This window comes from Zeugodacus cucurbitae, chromosome 2 (assembly GCF_028554725.1).
Source record: "Zeugodacus cucurbitae isolate PBARC_wt_2022May chromosome 2, idZeuCucr1.2, whole genome shotgun sequence".
NCBI lineage: Eukaryota > Metazoa > Arthropoda > Insecta > Diptera > Tephritidae > Zeugodacus > Zeugodacus cucurbitae.
In genome coordinates, this window is record NC_071667.1 from 31,645,371 (window position 1) to 31,666,255 (window position 20,885).

Genomic DNA, 20,885 nt, shown 5'->3' on the forward strand with positions numbered 1-20,885 from the left:
TAGAGTATAGTAATGTAATGATAATGAAAAGAATTCATATCATTCATATTTAAGCCGAAAATGATATTCAAGTAATATGGAGTGGCACCGCTCCCAACACCGTCACTACGGTTGCTAAGTAGCTAGCAGTTGTGGTTAATTCCAAAAAAATATTATTCGAAAATGAAAATAGGGTAAATAAACTATTTGAAATGATGTACTACTATTTTTATACTCTCGCAACAAATGTTGCTAAAGAGAGTATTATAGTTTTGTTCACATAACGGTTGTTTGTTCTGCTAAACGAGTTAGATATAGGGTTATATATACCAAAGTGATCAGGGTGAAGAGTGGAGTTCAAATCCGAATGTCTGTCTGTCCGTCCGTCCGTCCGTCTGTGCAAGCTGTAACTTGAGTAAAAATTAAGATATCTTGATGAAACTTGGCACCCTTATTTCTTGGCACCATAGGAAGGTTGCTTTCGAAAATGAGCAAAATCGGACCACTACCACGCTCACAAAATGGCGAAAACCGAAAACACATAAAGTGCCATAACTAAGCCATAAATAAAGCTATGGAAATAAAATTTTATAGGAAGGATCGCACTATGAAGGGGCATATTTGGATGTAATTTTTTTGGGGGAATGAGCGTGGCCCCGCCCCCTACTAAGTTTTTTGTACATATCTCGCAAACCAATAGAGCTATATAAACCAAACTTTCTGCAGTCGTTTTTTTTAGCCACTTCCTAATACAGTCCAAAAATAAATCGGATCATAACCACGCCCACCTCCCATACAAAAGTTAGGTTGAAAATTACTAAAAGTGGGTTAACTCACTAACGAAAAACGTCAGAAACACTAAATTTCACATAAGAAATGGCAGATGGAAGCTGCACTCAGATTTTTTTACAAAATGGAAAATGGGCGTGGCGTCGCCCACTTATGGGTCAAAAACCATATCTCAGGAACGACTCGACCGATTTCAATAAAACTTCGTTTGTAATAGTTTCCTTACATCCCAATGATATGTTGTGAAAATAGGCCAAATCGCTTCACAACCACGCCTACTTCCTATATACCAGAACTTTGAAGACGATCTGAATCGTTTACTTTACAATATATAAAGTAAGTACTAGTGAAGATATCGGTGCAGAACTTTGCACAAATACTATGTTATAGTGTGGTAGCCCCATTCTAAAAATCGCCGAAATCGGACCATATGTTTTTAAGGCCCCATATATCGAACACGAGGACCTCGGTGCTTCTAACCTAATATTACGGTTTCCAACTTTCAATGGACTTTATACAATATATACGACGAATATATGGGTCAAATTGTGTATTACATAATATAAATAAAGTTAAATAAATAAATTGCGGGATTATAAAATGTTCGGTTATACCCGAACTTAGCCCATCCTTACTTGTTTATCAGTAACCTTAACGTCGTTTCACAAGCATACGAAAATTCGGCGAAAGAGCCAAAGCCTGTCGCAAAAATCGAGTTTGAGAAGTGCACTAAGGCACTGATACTTTCTGTAGTTCTGTGCAATGTTTGGGAAAATTCGTCTATGCTTTTTATGATCTTACTGAAGTTTGTTAGCACGGTGATACATTGTGTAGATTCATCAAGTTGCATTCGCCCATTTCCAACATTCTTTAATTGTTTTCAGAAATATATAGACGATGCAGCCGATTGTTGTTGTACATGCATGTTGATTTTGAAAGTAAATTTCTGTAAATGACGCTATAAAAGTGATTATTTGAGACATGCATAAAGTTCATCAGCGAGCGTGGTAATTTAATGAGTGCGCCAACGAAGATCCATGCGCTTCCTTTCAAATCTCGCAGTGTATGATTAAGAACTTCCAATGCGTTCTTGTGAGGCATTGTACATTCGCCCACACAAAAGAACCAAAATAATTGCCGCAACTTCAGATGATGCAATGGCCAGTGCAATACTATTTTGTTATCCTTAGATTTCCAAAATAAGTGAAAGAATGTAAGCCTTGTCTTTACCACTTGACACATCTATGGAAAACCGACGACCGCTTTGCACGCATCATTCTGCCATACGCAATGCGTTGTTCTGGAAATAATGCTCAAAAATTTTACAAAAATATGAGGTGACTATCAGAAGGTTTTAAGACCGGAACATGAAGAACAACAATGCGGCGGGAGCCGTGGTAGAAGCCTCCTCAATTTCGCATACAAGGTCCTATCGAGCGTATTGTGTGAATTACTAAAGTCCATCGTCAATGGACTAAGTGGACCTTATCATCCTTTAGACCTGGAAAATCTACAACAGACCAGATATTTACCATGCGCTAAAACTTGGAGAAGACCCGTGAAAAGACGTTAGACACACATCACCTTTTCGTCGATTTTAAAGCTGCTTTTTTGTATTTGCCGCTGTGTTTGTATTTGGATTAAAAAGCAATGGTAAAAACTGCAAAACCCATTTCTGGAAAAGGAAATAACCCCTTCAGCTAAGTATCTTTAATTTCACTGGAATAGGATATCAGTATTATATTGTAACTTCATATAATAGTCCAGGGTTTAAAAGGCATGATACAAAGCAACATGCTACTTTGAACTCAGTCTAAAAATGCAGATAATTACCGCCAATCTCTTCGTGAGATTATGTGAAGCTTGCCAGTGTTATATGTTATGTATTTTACGAATCTGTGCATGATTTAAATACAACTAATTTGTGAAATCAAAAATCAGCTATGGAAAGCTACTTTGAATACATACAGTATCTGTACCATATATATTTCAGTGTAACGGCAATATATTTTTGTTTTCATTATATATATAAATCTACTGGTTGGTTTTTATTTTTTTGTTGTTGTTCACAAATTCATTTAAAATTAAACTAAAGGTCTAGTTGCTCTATGTGAATGCGACAGCACAGAGAAGATGCCCATAATAAGCAAAAAAAAATCTACGTACATACATATATGAACTGATTAAAAATTGTGTATTTACCAGCATTAATTGTTATCTGTAGTTTTTCCTATCACAAATGATGGGGTCAATAAGCACATGGTAGCCGAAGCTGTTTCAGTACTGTTGGAGACTACTGTGAGGCAGTGTGATTTTTCATCATGGTGGATGCAATTCAAAACGGGTGGTTCAGTGAAATTCAAAATGACTTGTGGCCTGGCCAAGCATTTTCATTAAAATTAACGAAAGTTGTTCATGAAGAAAAATCAAAATACCAGGATATTAAAATATTAAACACGTGAGTATTTCAAAAAATCCTCATATAATTTCGATATCATCACACGAACAATTCTTTCTAAAAGTAAATATACATTGATATTATTTGAATGTAATTTGTATAGAAAATAGTTTTGAGAATTTAGTTTTGTATGAATGTACCAATCGCTTTAAATTAAAGGAATGTTCTTTACTACAAAAAATAGTACTTTAAATATCCTATTTAAATTAATAAAATGAAAATATAAACAAATTACGTCGAAAAAATATTATAGGTTGAATAGTCAAGTATTGCATTTTGGTCTATTGGGAATATAAAAAATTTGGTGATGCTAAGTTTTATATTCATATTGGAAAAAATGAAACCTCTTCTTAGCATTACGAATTAGAATTAGCATTAGAATAAACTGAAATATGCCGTTCTTAAACTTGTTATGTTGCAATATTTTTTAACCACAATAACGACACTTCGTAGTTATGCCAGAATTAGTTATACTTTTTTTTACGAAACAAAGACATATTTTGTGTTACAACACATATTGTGAAAAGGTGAATTTGGTTTTCTTTTCAGAAAGAACGACACATTTTGTATTACAACGATATTGGTGAAAAATGGGTCACATTTATGCCCAAAAACAAGTATTAGCACACTTTATTTGATCCATTTATGCTAAACATTGTATTTAATATATTACAGACCACTAGATTTGTCAATAAACTGATGACAATTTTCTATATTTGCTAAATAAGAGACAATTGAAAACTTTAAATCGCTCTCCTGAAAAATCGTATTTTTTGAGTTGTGACACTATTCAAGTAAATGAGCGATATGTTCATACAAAATCAATTCCTATGGAGCATTGGGGTTAAGTTTATAAGACCTAAACGGTAACTTAATTATATTGCTTCCAAGTACAACCGCAGTTTGCCAAACTCTTGATCAAGGCGTAATACAAAATTTGAAAATTTTTATAGAAACTTAAAATTACAACAGTTGCTATCAAAAATCGATGCAGCCTCTGGGGAAAATGTTAAAGCCACAACAATCAAAAACTGCTTTTTTAAAGGTAGTTTTTCAAAAACCAATAAAAATTGTCTAATGTCGAGGATGTTGTACCACGGCCACGGCCAGAAATTTCAATGATGGATTCCCTTATTTAACACCTCTATTACGTATATTTAATAGACTGAGTATAATCGCCGACAAGCAACCGTATACCAAAAAATACATTATGAGAGTCAAACTGCTTCCCAAAAAAAGGTTCTGAGCTAAATACCCTATCATAATATGAAATCTCATTTCAGTAGCCAGGTCAATAACACGGGCGACTACAAAATAGTAGCCTTACAAACTTTTTTTTTATACTCTCGCAACAAAAGTTGCTAAAGAGAGTATTATAGTTTTGTCCACATAACGGTTGTTTGTAAGTCCTAAAACTAAACGAGTTAGATATAGGGTTATATATACCAAAGTGATCAGGGTGACGAGTAAAGTTCAAATCCGGATGTCTGTCTGTCCGTCTGTCCGTCCGTGCAAGCTGTAACTTGAGTAAAAATTGAGATATCTTAATGAAACTTGGAACACGTGTTCCTTGGCACCATAAGAAGGTTAAGTTCGAAGATGGGCGGAATCGGACCACTGCCACGCCCACAAAATGGCGATAACCAAAAACACATAATGAGCTACAACTAAGCCATAAATAAAGTTATGAAAATAAATTTTGGAACATAGGATCGCATTAGGGAGGGGCATATTTGAATGTAATTTTTTTGGAAAAGTGGACGTGACCCCGCCCCCAAATATGTTTTTTGTATATATCTTGCAAACCAATAAAGCTATATAAACCAAACTTTCTGCAGTCATTTCTTTTAGCCGTTTCCTTATACAGTCCAAAAATGAAAGAAATCGGATAATAACCATGCCCACCTCCCATACAAAGGTTAGGTTGAAAATGACTAAAAGTGCGTTAACTCACTAACGAGAAACGTCAGAAACACAAAACTTCACAGAAATGATAGCAGAAGGAAGTTGCACTCAGATCTTTTTACAAAATGGAAAATGGGCGTGGCATCGCCCACTTATGGGTCAAAAACCATATCTCAAGAACTACTCGACAGATTTCAATGAAATTCGGTATATAATATTTTATTGACACCCTGATGACATGTGTGGAAAATGGCCGAAATCGGTTTACAACCACGACTACTTTCTTTATAACTCAATTTTGAATTCCATCTGAATCCTTCACTTTATAATATATACATTAGGAACCAATGATGATAGCGAAATAAAACTTTACACAAATACAGTATATGATCTGTGGCATCACTTGTGAAAAAATTGTCGAAAACGGACTATAACTTTTCAAGGCCCCAGATATCGAATATGTTGAACTCAGCGCCTAAGGTTAAATTTTAACCGAAAATATGGGTAAATCTCTCAGCTAATTTAATGTAATTCAGAGGAAATAGTTTTCTCCCAATAGTCTGTCTCTGTTCCAAAAATTATTAAAATCGGCTCGCAACATCTCCTAGCGCCCATATACCTAATTATAGGTTTTTCAAAAATTCGTTGGCCTTTATTACGCATATATGTATTGGTTAATATGTGATATATCTTAGCAAAATTAAGTGAGCGTATAGTATTGGATATAGTGTACCTTGCTGGTGAAATTGAATGAAATCGGTTCAGGAACTACCTCAGCCCTCATATCTATATATGACTTTCGTTATTCTATTAAATTTATGCCGAATTTATGGGTAAATTTGTGCGTTTTCTTAATAAAATTTCTTCAATAAATTGCGAGAGTATAAAATGTTCGGTTACACCCGAACTTAGCCTCTTTTACAAAATTTTCGAGTGTAAATTTTTGTAAACACCTACAAATATTTTCACAACTTTAATACGTGTTGCGAAAGTGTAAAATGTGCGTACTTGTCTTTTACAGCACTAATTAGATATCCCGCGCGTTTACATTTAAATTTATAATTGTAACCATAACTTTGGTTTGTTTTCTTTTAGAGCCACATATGGAACATGTCTAGTTTTGGATGGAATTATTCAGTGCACTACTCGCGATGAGTTTTCTTACCAAGAAATGATATCATTTTTACCATTAAATAGCCATCCTGCACCTAAAAAAGTGCTTATCGTCGGAGGTGGTGATGGAGGTGTTGCGCGGGAAGTTGCGAAACATCCTTTAGTTGAAGAAATTCACCAAGTAGAAATTGATGAAAGAGTAGTTGAATTATCAAAAAAATTCTTACCAAATATGGCGTGTGGGTTCCAAAGTCCAAAAGTTAAACTTACCATTGGAGATGGATTTGTGTATATGAAAGAACATGCCAAGGAATTCGATGTGATAATAACAGATAGTTCAGATCCTGTAGGTCCTGCAGAATCGCTATTTCAAGAAAGTTACTACGAACTCATGAAAAATGCGTTGCGGCCAGGTGGTATCGTGTGCTCGCAAGGAGGAAGCTTCTGGTTGGACTGCGCGTATGTTAAAAAGACTATGGATGGATGCAAAAAGCATTTTCCAACAGTAGCATATGCTCATACATCAATTCCGTCTTATCCATGTGGCCATATTGGTTTTGTGATTGGTAGCCTGGATTCGGATAAAGATTTCAAAAAACCGTTACACAATTTCAGCCCGGCGGAATTAGAAAATATGGAACTGAAATATTATTCCAATAATATACATCCGGCAGCTTTTTCATTACCACGATGGGTAGAATTAGTTCTCTATAGCAAATAAGTATATACAAAGGATTCATTTGTTTTTATACTTTAAGTACAAATACTTTAATAAACGTTATGAATGATTCGATAATTATATCTTTTTTAAATGGTAGATATAACTAAACGGCTATAATCGCTTAAAGCGGTTCCTACGCCAAATATATATATACATAACTAAACTAGTAAAATTATATTTTGGTATCGGATTCAGTAAATAAATACAACTAAATGAGTTAGATATATTACATCAAAATATTCAGGATGACGAGACCAGTCGAATACCTGTCTGTCTGGTCGTCCGTCCAAGCGATAACTTGAGTAAAAATATACATATAATATACATACATATAAATATCTGAACTTGGTATACATATTCATTGATACCATGAGAGGGTTGGTATTGCACATGGGCGAAAAGGTACTAATGGCACGCCCACGAAATGGCGTTAATCGGGAAGCTAAAAAGTGCTATAACTATCCTAAATAAAACTATAGAAGTGAAATTTCGATTACACTAGGTTGGTCATATTTGGATGGATTCATTTTAGGAAAGTCGGTTATCGGTAAATCCCTCAGATTTTATATAAAAATTTTGAGATAATAGTTTAGCGTAAAATCGAGAAATTAGTTTTCCACTTTTACAGCTCCATATATACTTATAATTCTCTGCCCATTCCCCAAACGCATAGCAAAACCTTCCTGACCAGTCGATCCTTATTTGACAGCAATTCACAGATGGAAATTTGGTTGATGAAGTTTTGCATAAACTCGTGTCGAGCTATGATTTAGACTCTATCTTACAAATCACCCAGATGGGAATGCACATGGTGGAACAGCACTGTTGGTTAGAAATCGATTACATCACCACGCATTAGAATCTCATGCTACAGCGCAGTTACAAGCTACAACAATATCTATAAAAATCGGCAATAAACCTGTTGGATATATACTGCCATCTCGGTTTAAAATTTTGAGACTTTTTTGGAATCTTAGAAGAACGATTTCTAGCAGGTAGAGTTTATAATGCAAAGAATATATATTGGGGTTCACGACTAATTAATCCGAACGCGCTACAACTGTATTACACTATTATAAAGACGCACAATAACCTAGACATTGTCATAGTGTTCCTAACAAAATAACAGATGTAATTGATTTTGCTGAGAGATGTTGATCTACAAAAAAGTATATATGGGCAACCGCCGAGATATCGTCGACAGACAAAACCGTGTCCGCTTGTTGCGATCTGCAAGACCTGGGGGTCTTACTATGTGTATGAATGTCCTACATATTGGTTCGCTAATTTGAATTTTTAAAAAGTAATGTCAAATGCATAATCAGCGACCCCGAAAAACCCCCGAGAAACGAGATTCAAGCGATTGCAATGATTTTTTTCAAATAAGCGTTCACCATTTTGAATTTTGTAAAACCGACACCGGATTCGTAATCAGCGACCCTGAATAACGACTTCAAGCGAATCTGATGAATTTTAAAAATCGCTGTCTGCCATATTGGATTTCAGGAGTTATCTCAAAACACTGGTCTGATGGGGTTAAATGGACTTGGAATTCGGTTTCAGCGAACCAAAAACATATAGTTCACATGGTAAGTCCCCCAGGTTATTACAACATTTTTTACACCTGTCTCTCAGTTCACTGCTGTCTTCGTTACTGTAGTTATCTATACTACTATTATAAAGAGGAAACATTTTTATGTGTGTTTGTAAACTCTAAAGCTACTGTGCCGATTTCAAAAACTCTTTCACCATTGGAAAGGTACATACACCCCAAGTAACATAGGCTATATTTATTTGCTTTCAACTTTCTGAAACTATTTTCCAGGTGAGAGTATCAAAGAGACTCTGTGATTGAGAATCTTAATCTGAAACTGATAATCGTCTTGCAAGTCATTATCTTCGCACCGCAATCGTGTGTCAAAGAGTCGAGCAACGAGCGCTCGCAGCTGCTTGCTGAACAAAATTTCAAAACCCCCCAAGTACGCGCTTGAGGGTCGAGTACGAAGCGTGTGCAGCGACTTGAAGAACAAAATATTAGAAATATACAAGGTCGCACTAGGGCGTCGAACTCTGAGCATTCCCAACGCCTTCATATTCAGAGAGAAAGACAACGGACACCAAAGACTATAGATCGTAATCGTTTCAAATATAATATAATTTCATGTTAAAATTTTCCTCAGTTTATTTTTTTAAAATGAACCCACGCAAGAAACGGGAAAGTACATACATATGTATGGGAGAATATGTATAAGTGTGTAAGAACTTATAACTTTTGAAATGTTTGTTAAGCCCGTGCGAAGCCGGAGCGGACTGCTAGTATAGCATAAAAACATCAAGCCTTCGTAGTTTGCCATGTAATAAGTAATCCGGTGCCCTCAATCCGCAAAAACGCCCTCCATTAACCCATGGCTCCTGAATGAGCACAAAGTAAAGCTGTTCTCTTGCCACGCGATTAATAAGGCTTAATGAAGCTAATTTACTGTGGTGGAGATTTATTTGAAGAAGTCGCATTATTTATTATCACTTAGGGTTTGATCTATATCTTCTTGAGAGTCACTTAAAAGCTCTTTCTAAGTATATAATTTTGAGAGTCTGTCAACTAGTTCAGACCCTAAGGAGTACTCACCATGCTCCATGCTATCGACATCACTCAAGGATTCCATGGGATCTTCCTCCATTTCACCCACCTCGTTATTTGAGGTCAGGTTACCGATAGCATCTGCATTCGCTTCATAGAACATGATTTTCATTTTTGAGCATACCCTTGCCATTGGCCTTGATTGGATATTCATTCAATCAACCGCTACCAGCTTAACTCCTATTATCATCAGCACTACCACCAACCTCACTTTGTCATCTCCTTTGCCTCTAGACCAAGCTTAGCTTCTGTCTTTTCAACGGTCTTCTTAGAGCTTGTTGGGTACGCATCCCTTTTTTCAGAACAACAATATATATGATAAGTCTTTGTTTCTTCAGTGGCGTCGTGAAACCATTGGGCAAATTCAGCTCGGCGTTCAATTGTGCGATATGTTGCAGACCTGCTGCCATGGTCGCAGTAATCGTCGGCGTCATCGACTCATCTGTGGTGGCTCACTTATCGCTTGGGCAACCGACGTTTCTTTACAGTGGAATTGTTGGTGCAAGTACTAACCTGTAGCAGCAAATGAATCAGACTTCGTGGCGTACCCTTACTGGTAATAGCGAATGCCGCGTTCTGTTTGAAGTATAAATTCTTCGATTTTCTGCGCTGCCATGATCAGACTTTCTGGTTTATCCACGCTCATGTGTATCGTTCGGCGTGTTGGTAGTGTCCGCTTCAGTGTGTTGTTTCCCGTAGTCACATATTGTAGCCGCTTGTACCAATGAGTCCAAGCCCAGCAATGCGTCGGGGTAATGGTTTTTGTTGCGGCACTAATGCATCCGCGCCGCTACTATTCGTTACTGGTGGTGATGTTGGCGCAGCCGGCGGTGGCCACTGGTGTCGGCAGCTACTTGATTTAGCAGCCAATTGGACATGAGTACACTCTTCGTTTTAGTTTGAACTCACTACTTGGGCTGGCGCCGTCCATGTGCTCTTGCAGCAGTCCAACTGCCGCTTCGATTAGCAGACAGGCGGAGCTCACTGACGTGGCGGGCGGTGAGGTTCCATTGTCTGCGCCAGTTATCGTTCTGTTTTGAGGCGATTTCAATTGCTCTAACACGTAGTGCGCCGTGTATTGCTACTGCTGCTGTTAGGGGGTTGGTTATGCCACCGCTTGCGGTCACTGTTGTGGTGTGGGAGACATTTTCAAATTGGGATTGGCAAGCAAACACCAGACCAGGTGCTTGGTCTTCATTAATTATCAGTGCAGTATCGCTGTGCTCCGCGTGGGCATGCTGCTAATTGGTCGCAGTTGGCAGCAGTGGCGCAGCTGGCGATAACAGCGACGTTGACTTGGTGGCACATACACGGTGTTCGCTGCGTTATTGCTGTGCTTTTGTGGTTCTTCTTATTGTCGGAGCGGTCGGTAGCGAGTTTGCTGTGGTGTGAGTAAATTCGATTGTGGCTACATATGGCCATTTGCTGGGATCAATGCTGTAGGCACCGCTGTTTTATTGGTCTCACTTCCTGCAACAATGGCGATTTTGCGTTGTTGGCTAAAGCCGGTTGTGGTTATTGTTATGGTTACGTTGGCAATTGCGCCAATTGTTGTGACGGTGATAGTAGCAACGGCGCTGGCAGTGCATCTAAAATCTGTTGCTGTTGGATGGACACGGGTGGCGACGATAACGAAGTACAAATTCCCGAGTCGTGCATTACGCTCGAAGCCTAGGAAGTGGCGCTCATGTTGCCATTGCTATTGGAACGACGGCTGATATGGCTAATGCATGCGTCGACAAAATATAAAGATCACCATTACTTTTGTACGAGCTATTGCTCAGGTTGGCGGCGTTCACAGTCAGCTGTGCCAGCGGCAACGCATCGCTCGGAGTGCACGGTAGAGCTTTCTTATTATTTAAAATTCTAAGTGGAAAATATATTAATTGAACACTACTACAAAAAATCATCTATAAATAGAGGGCTAACTTTTTGTAATAAAACAGCCAATTTTAATTATAAATATGCATTATGATATGAGTTCATTTTATATTTAGATGACGATTATATGAATGAGACCGTTTTTAATGAGACAATTCTTCATATTGCCTATTATAATTCTGACACGAGTGACGTCTTTGTGTCGTAATCTTGTATTCCATTATTCTTGCTTAAACCTCATAAGAAAAAAGTCTTAAAAAGTCACATACATACATATATTGGTAAATGCTGAGGACTATCCTAACGATGTGAATGATCACACGTACACAAGTCAGTTAATTTTGTCAATTTGGCTTAAAATTCGTATAGAAACTTTAACGAAAATATCTTGTAATGGTTTCTGGTATTTAATCGTTTATTTGCTCTTCCATATATTCCATAGATCTTAATATTCAGTGCTTTTGGGTGTTTGTAATCGATTCTTTAATGATAAAACCATTTGCAAAATTATGTAGACGTGTTAAAGTTTTATAAGTTTTATGTCAATCGTACGCAAAAAGAATTATATATGAATAAACAACAACGTTGCTTCATACGATATTATCGAGATAAAACTATTGACTTACTAAAAGCAATATATATGAATGAGAACAGTTCGCTTTTGTAAAATTTATAACCTGGCAGCATTGTTTATTAGCGGGTTACTTTGTGCTGTATGAATTGTATTGGTTGAAATGTGACCAATCCGAATGAACCATCTGTTTTTACGCATTGAATTTGTTGATTCTTTTTCACCTATTTAAAAACGCTACAAGAAAGAGACAAGACTAACATATAATATTGCCGGCATTAACCAGTATTGAGCGATTACTTCAGTTCTTCCTTTGATTTTACACAAGCGAGTCCAAGTATTTTTGGATAAACATAATCAAAGAATGTATTCGTGGATAGTTAAAATATTACCCATATTATTACTTATAGCCGAAATTGTAAAGGCTGACGTTTTTTTAGATGATAGTTTTAAAGATGGTAAGGTTTACTTTTAAGGTCATTACTTGAATTTACTAAAAATATATATGTATATATTATTTAGATACTTGGGAAAGTTCATGGATATACAGTAAACATCCTGGAAAAGAATTCGGCAAATTTGTAAGAAGTTCTGGAAAATTCTACAGAGATGAAAATGTTGATAAGGGTAAGTAATTTCTAAAATATATTATATGGCCTCTTATTGATATATAAAATTATGTCGCAAAAAAAATTTGGTCGTTTAAATTTTTTTATTATAACCAAAGTATACGTATACGATACTGAAGTAAGAATTCAAAATATTGTGGCTGTATCAGCATAAAAATTCTTGATAAAAAAGACAAATCGTGGCATTTCCATGTGTCGTTTGGTCTTATAGTAAAAGTAAAAGCAATTATTTTATTATTTAACCTAAAAAAGTTTTTAGATGTGTTTAGACAAACATTTTAATAATTCTGTTTTGCGTATTAACGCCAGCACAGCAAAAAATTAAAAGTTAGCAAGTGCGAGGAGCCGGTTCTTTTTCGCGTAGAACTAATTTCTAAATTGTACCGGTTCGGTTTATAAAGAAATAATAGAAGCAAAAAAAAACGAATGTGTACTTTAGCTCAGTATTTCGTGCATTATTAGATTGAATCCATACTGATTTTATGACAACGTTTAAATGGGATATAATACACTTTTTAAAGCGTCAAAAAGGCATATTTATCATGCTAAGAATAAGGGTGTGTAAGGCTGTTTAAGCTCAGAAACTACTCATTTCAAAATTCAGTTTCTTCTTCATTTAACGCCCCTCTCTCTTTGGTTCGACCCTATGGAAACAGCGCGATTCCCGCGCCTACCGACGACAACTAGACTTATACTTTCCGCTTCAGCAATCCATGATAATAGTTAAAACAACAATTCTTATTGTGGATACCTGTACATATAATTTCAAAGTGTCGCAGAATCCGATTGGATTTTCTTTTCGAAACTGCCACTATTTATAATTGGAGAAAAAAAATTTAAAGTGTAGTTTATTGTAGTTTTATTTTATTGAAGAAAAAATCTGCAAAAAATATTTCTTTTTAGATTTTGTGATATAGTAATCCACTTGATGTTCAAGTTCTAGCATACGTGTTATCTAGCTTTAAGTATAGTATATATATATATATAAAATTAATGTTTACATGATCAAATCTGATTTAACCTGTTTTGTGAAGGCTAACTTCGAAAATCGGAAAAATGGAAAATTTTATTTTACTTACGACTCAATCTCCTGGAAAAATTTAGTTTGCTCCAATACCCAGAAAAAATGTCGATTTTGTCGTACAGTGTAGTAATGTAAAGTAATTGTAATTATTAAATACATAATCATCATTTCTTAAAAAGCAACAATAATAATATACGATGTATTAGAAGAATACGAATAGTGCGCCAATTATGTTATTACAGTTATATTTAGACCATATTCCCTTTTTCATAAAAAATGCTAATACTTAATTAAAACAAAATTATTTTCAGGTTTGCAAACATCCCAAGATGCTCGATTTTATGCAGTATCGAGAAAATTTGAACCATTCAGTAATGAAAATAAAAATTTAGTTATTCAATTTTCTGTGAAGCATGAACAAAATATTGACTGTGGTGGAGGTTATGTAAAAATTTTCGACTGTTCTTTGGATCAAACTGATATGCATGGAGAATCGCCATATGAAATTATGTTTGGCCCCGATATTTGTGGTCCAGGAACCAAAAAAGTTCACGTTATCTTTAGTTACAAAGGCAAAAATCTTCTTATTAGCAAAGACATACGTTGCAAAGATGATGTATATACTCATTTCTACACGCTTATTGTAAAACCTGACAACACATATGAAGTGTTGATTGATAACGAAAAAATTGAGTCAGGCAACCTTGAAAACGACTGGGAATTCCTTCCTCCAAAGAAGATTAAGGATCCAAATGCGAAGAAGCCAGAAGATTGGGATGACAGGGTATGTTATATTTTTAACATTTCTAAATATTTATATTTTTAATAAAACTGTTATCATTATTATTATATCAGCCTACGATTCCGGATCCTGAGGATACGAAACCTTCAGATTGGGAGAAACCCGAATATATCCCTGATCCAGATGCTTCTAAGCCTGAAGATTGGGATGATGAAATGGATGGCGAATGGGAACCACCCATGGTAGATAACCCAGATTACAAGGGCGAATGGCAGCCTAAGCAATTGGACAATCCAGATTATAAGGGAGCGTGGGAGCATCCGGAAATCGACAATCCGGAATATGTACAAGACGACAATTTGTATTTAAGGAAAGAACTATGCATCTTTGGATTTGACTTATGGCAAGTTAAATCAGGAACCATTTTTGACAACGTACTGATAACTGATGATATCGAAGAAGCTTCTAAGAGGGCATCGGTAGTTAAAGATATTCAGGCTGGAGAGAAAAAAATGAAGGAAGCTCAAGACGAAGAGCAGCGAAAGAAGGATGAAGAAGAAGCTAAGAAAAATGCGGACAAAGAAGAAGGTGATGAAAAAGATGATGATGAAAGCGACGAGCCGCAGTCAAATGATCATGATGAACTATAAGTAATAAAAAATTATTTACGATTTTTACAAATCTATAAAAAGACTTGATATTTATTATTTTGTAATTATTATTATTTTTTGTGGATTTATATGGATGCTTTAGAGCATATGCAGGCACATAATTTATCTTTAAAAATTAAATAAAGATCAAAACTTGAAGTAGTAATACAAATCGGTATTATCTTTAAGTTACATATATGAATTTTTCGTTTTTTAACTCTTTTAGTGTCTGCTGAGCAAAACAGCGCGAATAGAAGATGTGGTAGTTGGAGAAGAGATCTATATAATTGCAATAAATTTGGTGAATTTCTTTTCATGAAAATATCTAAAAGAGGGGGTGGGCCCTTCATCTAAGTAACTTTAAGTTTACTCGATAAGGAGGTCAGTGTTAAACGAAGCAAAAAGCACAGACAATTTAATTGATCGAATTGGGATAAAGGTCGATAAAACAGTTTTACGTTTTCACTTTGTGGTAAAGCAGTTTATCGAAGTAATCAATGATTGCATGAAAATTTTCGATCGAAAATCCTTGTCGTGCCGAAATCGAATTCGCTTCGGATTCAATGATTAGGCCCAATAATTTTGTTTACATAACGGTTGTTTGTAACACCGAGTTAGATATAGCGTTATATATGTTACCAAATTGATCGGGGTGGCAAGTACATTTGAAATCCGTATGTCTGGCCTTCTGTGCTAGCTGTAACTTCCGTAAAATGGAGAAATCTTAATGAAACTTGGTACACACATTCCTTGGCACCATGAGAAGGTTGGTATTGCAGATGGGCGAAATCGTACCACCACCACGCAGACAAAATTGCGAAACCCGAAAACATATAAAGTGTCATATATAAAGTTATTAAAGTAATTTTTGCAACAAAGGATCACACGAGGAAGGGGCATTTTTAATTCAGAAAGGAAAATCACCAAAAACCTTAAATTCATGGTAAAGATGGCACAGAAGAGCTGCACTCAAATTTCTTCACAAAGTTTGAAATGAGCGTGGCTTTGCACAGTTATAGGTCAAAAACCATATCTCAGAACCTACTCAACCAATTTCAACCAAATTCGGTTCATAACATTTCCTTGGCACCCCCATATCATATTTTGAAAATCGTTCACAACTATGGCTACTTTCCTTATACCACAATTTTGAAGTATTTTTTTCATTTAAGCACCAGTGAAGATATCGAGACAAAACTTTGCACAAATATTGCGTTTCTTGTGTGACATCACTAATCTTAAAATCAACGAAATCGGAATGAAAACCATATCAAAGCCCCAGATACCGAACATGAGGACCTCAGTGTTTGTGATCTATTTTTTTCGAAAATATACTTAAACCTCTCAGAAATTCTAAAAAAAAAATCAAAGCAGATCTGTTTTTTCGACTGTGCCAAAATTGTGCAAAATCGGTTCAATACCTCCTGTAGCCCCCATATACCAAATATACGGATTTACAAACTTACAGTTGACTTTATACCGGTTAATATGTGAGATATTAATAAATTATGTGAACATATAATCATGGATATCATGTAGATGGGTGGCGAAAATGAGTAAGAACGGTCTAGGAATTATCCCAGCCCCCATATACTACATTTAGTGATTCAGCGTGGTAATAATCGGTGGCACCATGAGAGGGTTGGATCGACATACAGACATGTGTATATGTATGTAGATCAAAAAATTTTCCATGCACAAATGAGTTACTCGGTGTGAGAGTTGGAGCATAAAAGTGAACGTGGTTGTAGGCACTACCGATTAATAGTCCCAAAAACCTCCGTGGTCTATATTATACAGATCTACTACTGTACTATCCTTCATATTCAAGAATAATTATAAAGGTAAATATGATTCCATCATTTAAAGATTACCATAATTAAGATTAATTAGAAGTTTTGCTTATAGGCGGTTGGTACATGGGTAATGTTCGTTAATTTAAGGTTTGTGGTTATCGCCAATAAATCTGGGACACACAAGTGTAGATAAAGGAAAATCAGAGAACACTGGATCGATTACGAATTACACGTACATATAGTTGTGAGATACCTATGCCTTGACGGGCCAAACGTAAGAGAAATCAAACAATGTAAATATACATGCAGACATTATATTATTATTACTATATAGAAACTGTATTGAAAAAATAACTTAAAACAATATGATAACCGACATACTTATAAGCATACATTTCATAAATAGTAAGATTTTTAAATGCTTTTATTCCTTTTTACTAAAACTATTGGAATTGGTTTTGCCGGAAGCGCAATACATCCCATATTTATTTCTATATTATTTACATTTTCGTAATGAATATCAAAGTGCCTCAATAAATTAGCTACTAAAATAAAACCAAAACCACGTACTAAATTTTGCCCAATACATGTTCTTTTCCCAATACTGAATGGTAAGAAATATGGCATATTTTTTCTTATCTGTAGAAACTGGCTTTTCTTTTTGGTTATTAATCCATTTATGTTGCTGGAAGCTTCTTCGGTTAACGAATTTTCACAATTCCTTATTTCATTCGACGTTGGTTGCACCTCGTTTTTCGCATTGGAGTGTTCCAAAAACCTTTCCGGTTGGAAACTGTTAGGCTTTTTCCAGTACAACTTATTGTGGTTTAAATTGTGATTGTTAATAAAAACAATAGTGTCTTTTGCAACACCATAACCACATATTGCAGTATCTTCTGTTGCTACATGTGGGACTATCGGCGAGGACGAACATCTTAAAACCTCAAGGATTGTGGCCATCGTGTATGGCATATTTTCGATATCATTAAAACTGATTGTTCGCTGTCCGTTACATGAAACGGAATCTGTCTCGAATTGAATTTTTTTGGCAACATTGGGGTGTTTTATCAAATATATCAGAGTAAGCATAACTAAATTTCCAACTGCTGAGTGTCCTCCAATAAAATCTTCTAACATAAACATTATAGTGTCGCTTAAAACATTTTTATCTTCCGTGAGGCTATTGAGCAAAGCATCCGTAAAATCATCTTCTTGTTGATAATTCAACTCCTCTCTTTTATTTATAATACGTTTCAATATAAAACTACGTATAGTCGATGACCAATGCATTAATTTATTCATGTGGTTTTTATAGAATGGCGCCAGCCAAGGTAAGAAGTCAACCGCATATCCTTGATTTATTTCCCAGAAGATTTCGTCGAAATATTCAACTACTTCACAAAACTCGGGATCGTTATATTCAAAACGCATGGAACACATGTATTGAAAGAACATATTTGCACAAGCTCGTTGAACAAATGACTTTATCGGTATATGTTTATTGTCATTATTTGATTCACTAAGCTTTTTAATCAGAATATTAACCTCTGAACAACCTATATTTGACATTTTTATATAATAAGGAGATGTATCCCGTGGTGAACAATGTCTTCTCGCTAGATTGCGTCTCCGTTTTTGCAGAATTGACCAATCACAAAGAGCTAGAGCTAAGTGATTCAAAAAAAATATTAATTTAAAAAAAATTAGGATTATTATTATTATATATCGAACAAATAATTGAAATTATAATTTAATGTTTGATACATTCTACAGTATAGTTAAGTGTGATAAATAGTTCATACTATTAAAATCTTTAGAGAATCATTTATCTATAAGGTGACTAGTGCTAAATCAAAAGTCAAGAGTTTCAAAATTACTATATTGGTTGTATAATGGCCAGTATATCTTAACACTATCGATTTCTTCTACTATTGACATCAAACTAACTTGTATTTAAGAAAATACGTATTTCCACCTAATATCATTATCATAACATAGAATTATGGGACTGCTGAATAATTCGATTTAATATTTCGAAATATGAAGGTTGTAATAGATGAAATTTGCCGATATCTCACATAAATAAATATTATAATATTTCCCATAAAACAAAATTTTGAATTTCATCTGATTCTTTCACTATATCCATTTGTATTTCTATCACACGGGGTCCCGCCCACCTTCGGTTCGAAAAATGTTTCATCCATGGATTAGAGACATTTTGTTAGCGTGATAATGGCCCGATTTTGAGAATCTGAAAAACCAACCTTTCATGGTGCCGAGAAATACATGTGACATGTGTACCAAGTTTTATTATGTTACTTATATTTTCACTCAAGCTATCGTTTACACCGAAATTCACTTAAGTATACTAAGGTATATAATATATTGACCGATATGTACGATTAAAAAAAAAGTCTGACATACGCATTTCGGTCCGTATATTAGATATCTGGGGATTTGAATATACTATTTTTGTAGCAAACTATGAGAGAATCAAACCAAATTAGGTTGAAATTGGCCGAGTATTTACTAAGTTATGAAATTTCACCTAAAAGTGTTCAGTAAAACAGAACAAATCGAATTTTCATACCAATGAACATGTTATCCTTTGGAGATATCTTTACTATAAAATGTATTGCTCATGATGCCTTTTCTTTAGCGATTTACTACACTTTAAGCTGTTTTCAAAATAATCTTTGTAAGGGACGTGGGCGTGGTTATTAACCGAATATACCAATTTTTGTATTGCCCTCCTTCGAATTAATTTATTGTCAAAAAATTATGGTCTCAACTTCATTACCACATTAATAATCATCAAGAAGTAAGATATTTTATGCACCTTTGTTTGAGAATTGAACGTATACAAATAATATCTTACAATTGTTTCTATCTCCTCCAAACAATTTGTGGTATCTCATGAAATTTGGCCGTCCTCCGAAAAACTTTCCATTTTGATTAAGTACTTCTTTGATCAATTCCAAATTATTTACGACGATACATTTGGTAGGCCCCAGTGTTAATGAGTATATGTTTCCAAATTTTTTAGAAAGATCAGTAAATAATTCTGCACTTGCCTTTTGGGAAGCTAACAAATTTAGATTACCAAGTATTGGCCAAGGCAAAGGTCCAGGTGCTTGCTCATAAAATTTTACTGTTTTTGTAGGTTCGTTCGTTATAACTTTAATCTTACGAAAATGTTTATTCAATACGAGGAGATACCAAAAACTGATTGATGTAATTAATAGGTAACACAAAATAAACATTGTTAATATCTTCACAATATTTTTAATTCTATATAATAAAACTTGCTGAAAGAATGTAGGTTTCGTATTCTGAACGTTTCGTTCCAACTAAGTTTCTTATCTTAAATGATTTCGAAAATATTTAAGAAATCAGTGCTCACTCAACATTTTCAATTGTAGATGCAGCTGTTTTCGCAACTATTTCTTTTTATAAATATGCAAATTATATATCAACGTAAATTTGATATCTGATATATCGTTGTTATTTACGTTCGTGAATTGATGTGCATTCATTATTTTGAACTGGAGCTCAGTCATTACCATATGAAAAAGAAAACCGTGTAGGAAAAATTGCTTCAGCCTATATATTTTTTTTAAACACAACACATACATACATATATTACTATGTGCATGCTTAAATATGTTTCATATGATATTTATAGAATAAAAACGAAGGAGGAAATTGTCCTCTGCCTATAATTTATCTGTTTGTCTAATAAAAGGTATTAACACCTCACTAATATATGTATAACACTGACTGCTGGAATCAGAAATAAATAGCCTGATGTTTGATTTTTGATTCTTATGACATTCTATGCAAAACATGATTGAACACCTACATGCATTATGCTTTTTATAATACTCTAACCATCCAAAAATATTGATATGATTTCGACAAGTTGACGATCTTAGTTCGAAATATTTGCTGATATAAGCAAGATATTCACGCCGACATTTGACTTA

At 35.0% G+C, this 20,885-nt stretch overlaps 3 protein-coding genes across 3 annotated transcripts; 2 read left to right on the forward strand and 1 right to left on the reverse strand.

Moving 5' to 3' along the window:
- The first annotated feature begins 3,023 nt into the window (after positions 1-3,023).
- Positions 3,024-7,040, forward strand: LOC105215784 (spermidine synthase). The gene is made up of 2 exons (XM_011189901.3): positions 3,024-3,226; positions 6,227-7,040. Exons 1-2 carry the CDS (start codon positions 3,090-3,092, stop codon positions 6,963-6,965), a joined length of 876 nt encoding a protein of 291 aa, XP_011188203.1. The 5' UTR covers positions 3,024-3,089; the 3' UTR covers positions 6,966-7,040.
- Positions 7,041-12,334: 5,294 nt separating this feature from the next.
- Crc_0 (calreticulin) lies at positions 12,335-15,302 on the forward strand. The gene is made up of 4 exons (XM_011189902.3): positions 12,335-12,513; positions 12,578-12,682; positions 14,020-14,492; positions 14,564-15,302. The coding sequence occupies exons 1-4, from the start codon at positions 12,420-12,422 to the stop codon at positions 15,098-15,100; spliced, it is 1,209 nt and encodes a 402-aa protein (XP_011188204.1). The 5' UTR covers positions 12,335-12,419; the 3' UTR covers positions 15,101-15,302.
- Positions 15,303-17,194: 1,892 nt separating this feature from the next.
- Positions 17,195-20,372, reverse strand: LOC105215787 (cytochrome P450 307a1). The gene is made up of 2 exons (XM_011189903.3): positions 19,778-20,372; positions 17,195-18,563 (listed from the first exon to the last, which is right to left on the reverse strand). Exons 1-2 carry the CDS (start codon positions 20,160-20,162, stop codon positions 17,311-17,313), a joined length of 1,638 nt encoding a protein of 545 aa, XP_011188205.1. The 5' UTR covers positions 20,163-20,372; the 3' UTR covers positions 17,195-17,310.
- Between the last annotated feature and the right edge of the window lie 513 nt (positions 20,373-20,885).

Excerpts from the sequence above, each read along its gene's own strand:
- LOC105215784 (XM_011189901.3), top strand. The coding sequence starts at position 3,090 with ATGGTGGATGCAATTCAAAACGGGTGGTTCAGTGAAATTCAAAATGAC. Across the intron at positions 3,227-6,226 it reads GATATTAAAATATTAAACAC|AGCCACATATGGAACATGTC; the intron begins GTGAGTATTTCA and ends GTTTTCTTTTAG.
- Crc_0 (XM_011189902.3), top strand. The coding sequence starts at position 12,420 with ATGTATTCGTGGATAGTTAAAATATTACCCATATTATTACTTATAGCC. Across the intron at positions 12,683-14,019 it reads AGATGAAAATGTTGATAAGG|GTTTGCAAACATCCCAAGAT; the intron begins GTAAGTAATTTC and ends AATTATTTTCAG. Across the intron at positions 14,493-14,563 it reads CAGAAGATTGGGATGACAGG|CCTACGATTCCGGATCCTGA; the intron begins GTATGTTATATT and ends TTATTATATCAG.
- LOC105215787 (XM_011189903.3), bottom strand. The coding sequence starts at position 20,162 with ATGTTTATTTTGTGTTACCTATTAATTACATCAATCAGTTTTTGGTAT. Across the intron at positions 18,564-19,777 it reads TGGAGGAGATAGAAACAATT|CTCTAGCTCTTTGTGATTGG; the intron begins GTAAGATATTAT and ends TGAATCACTTAG.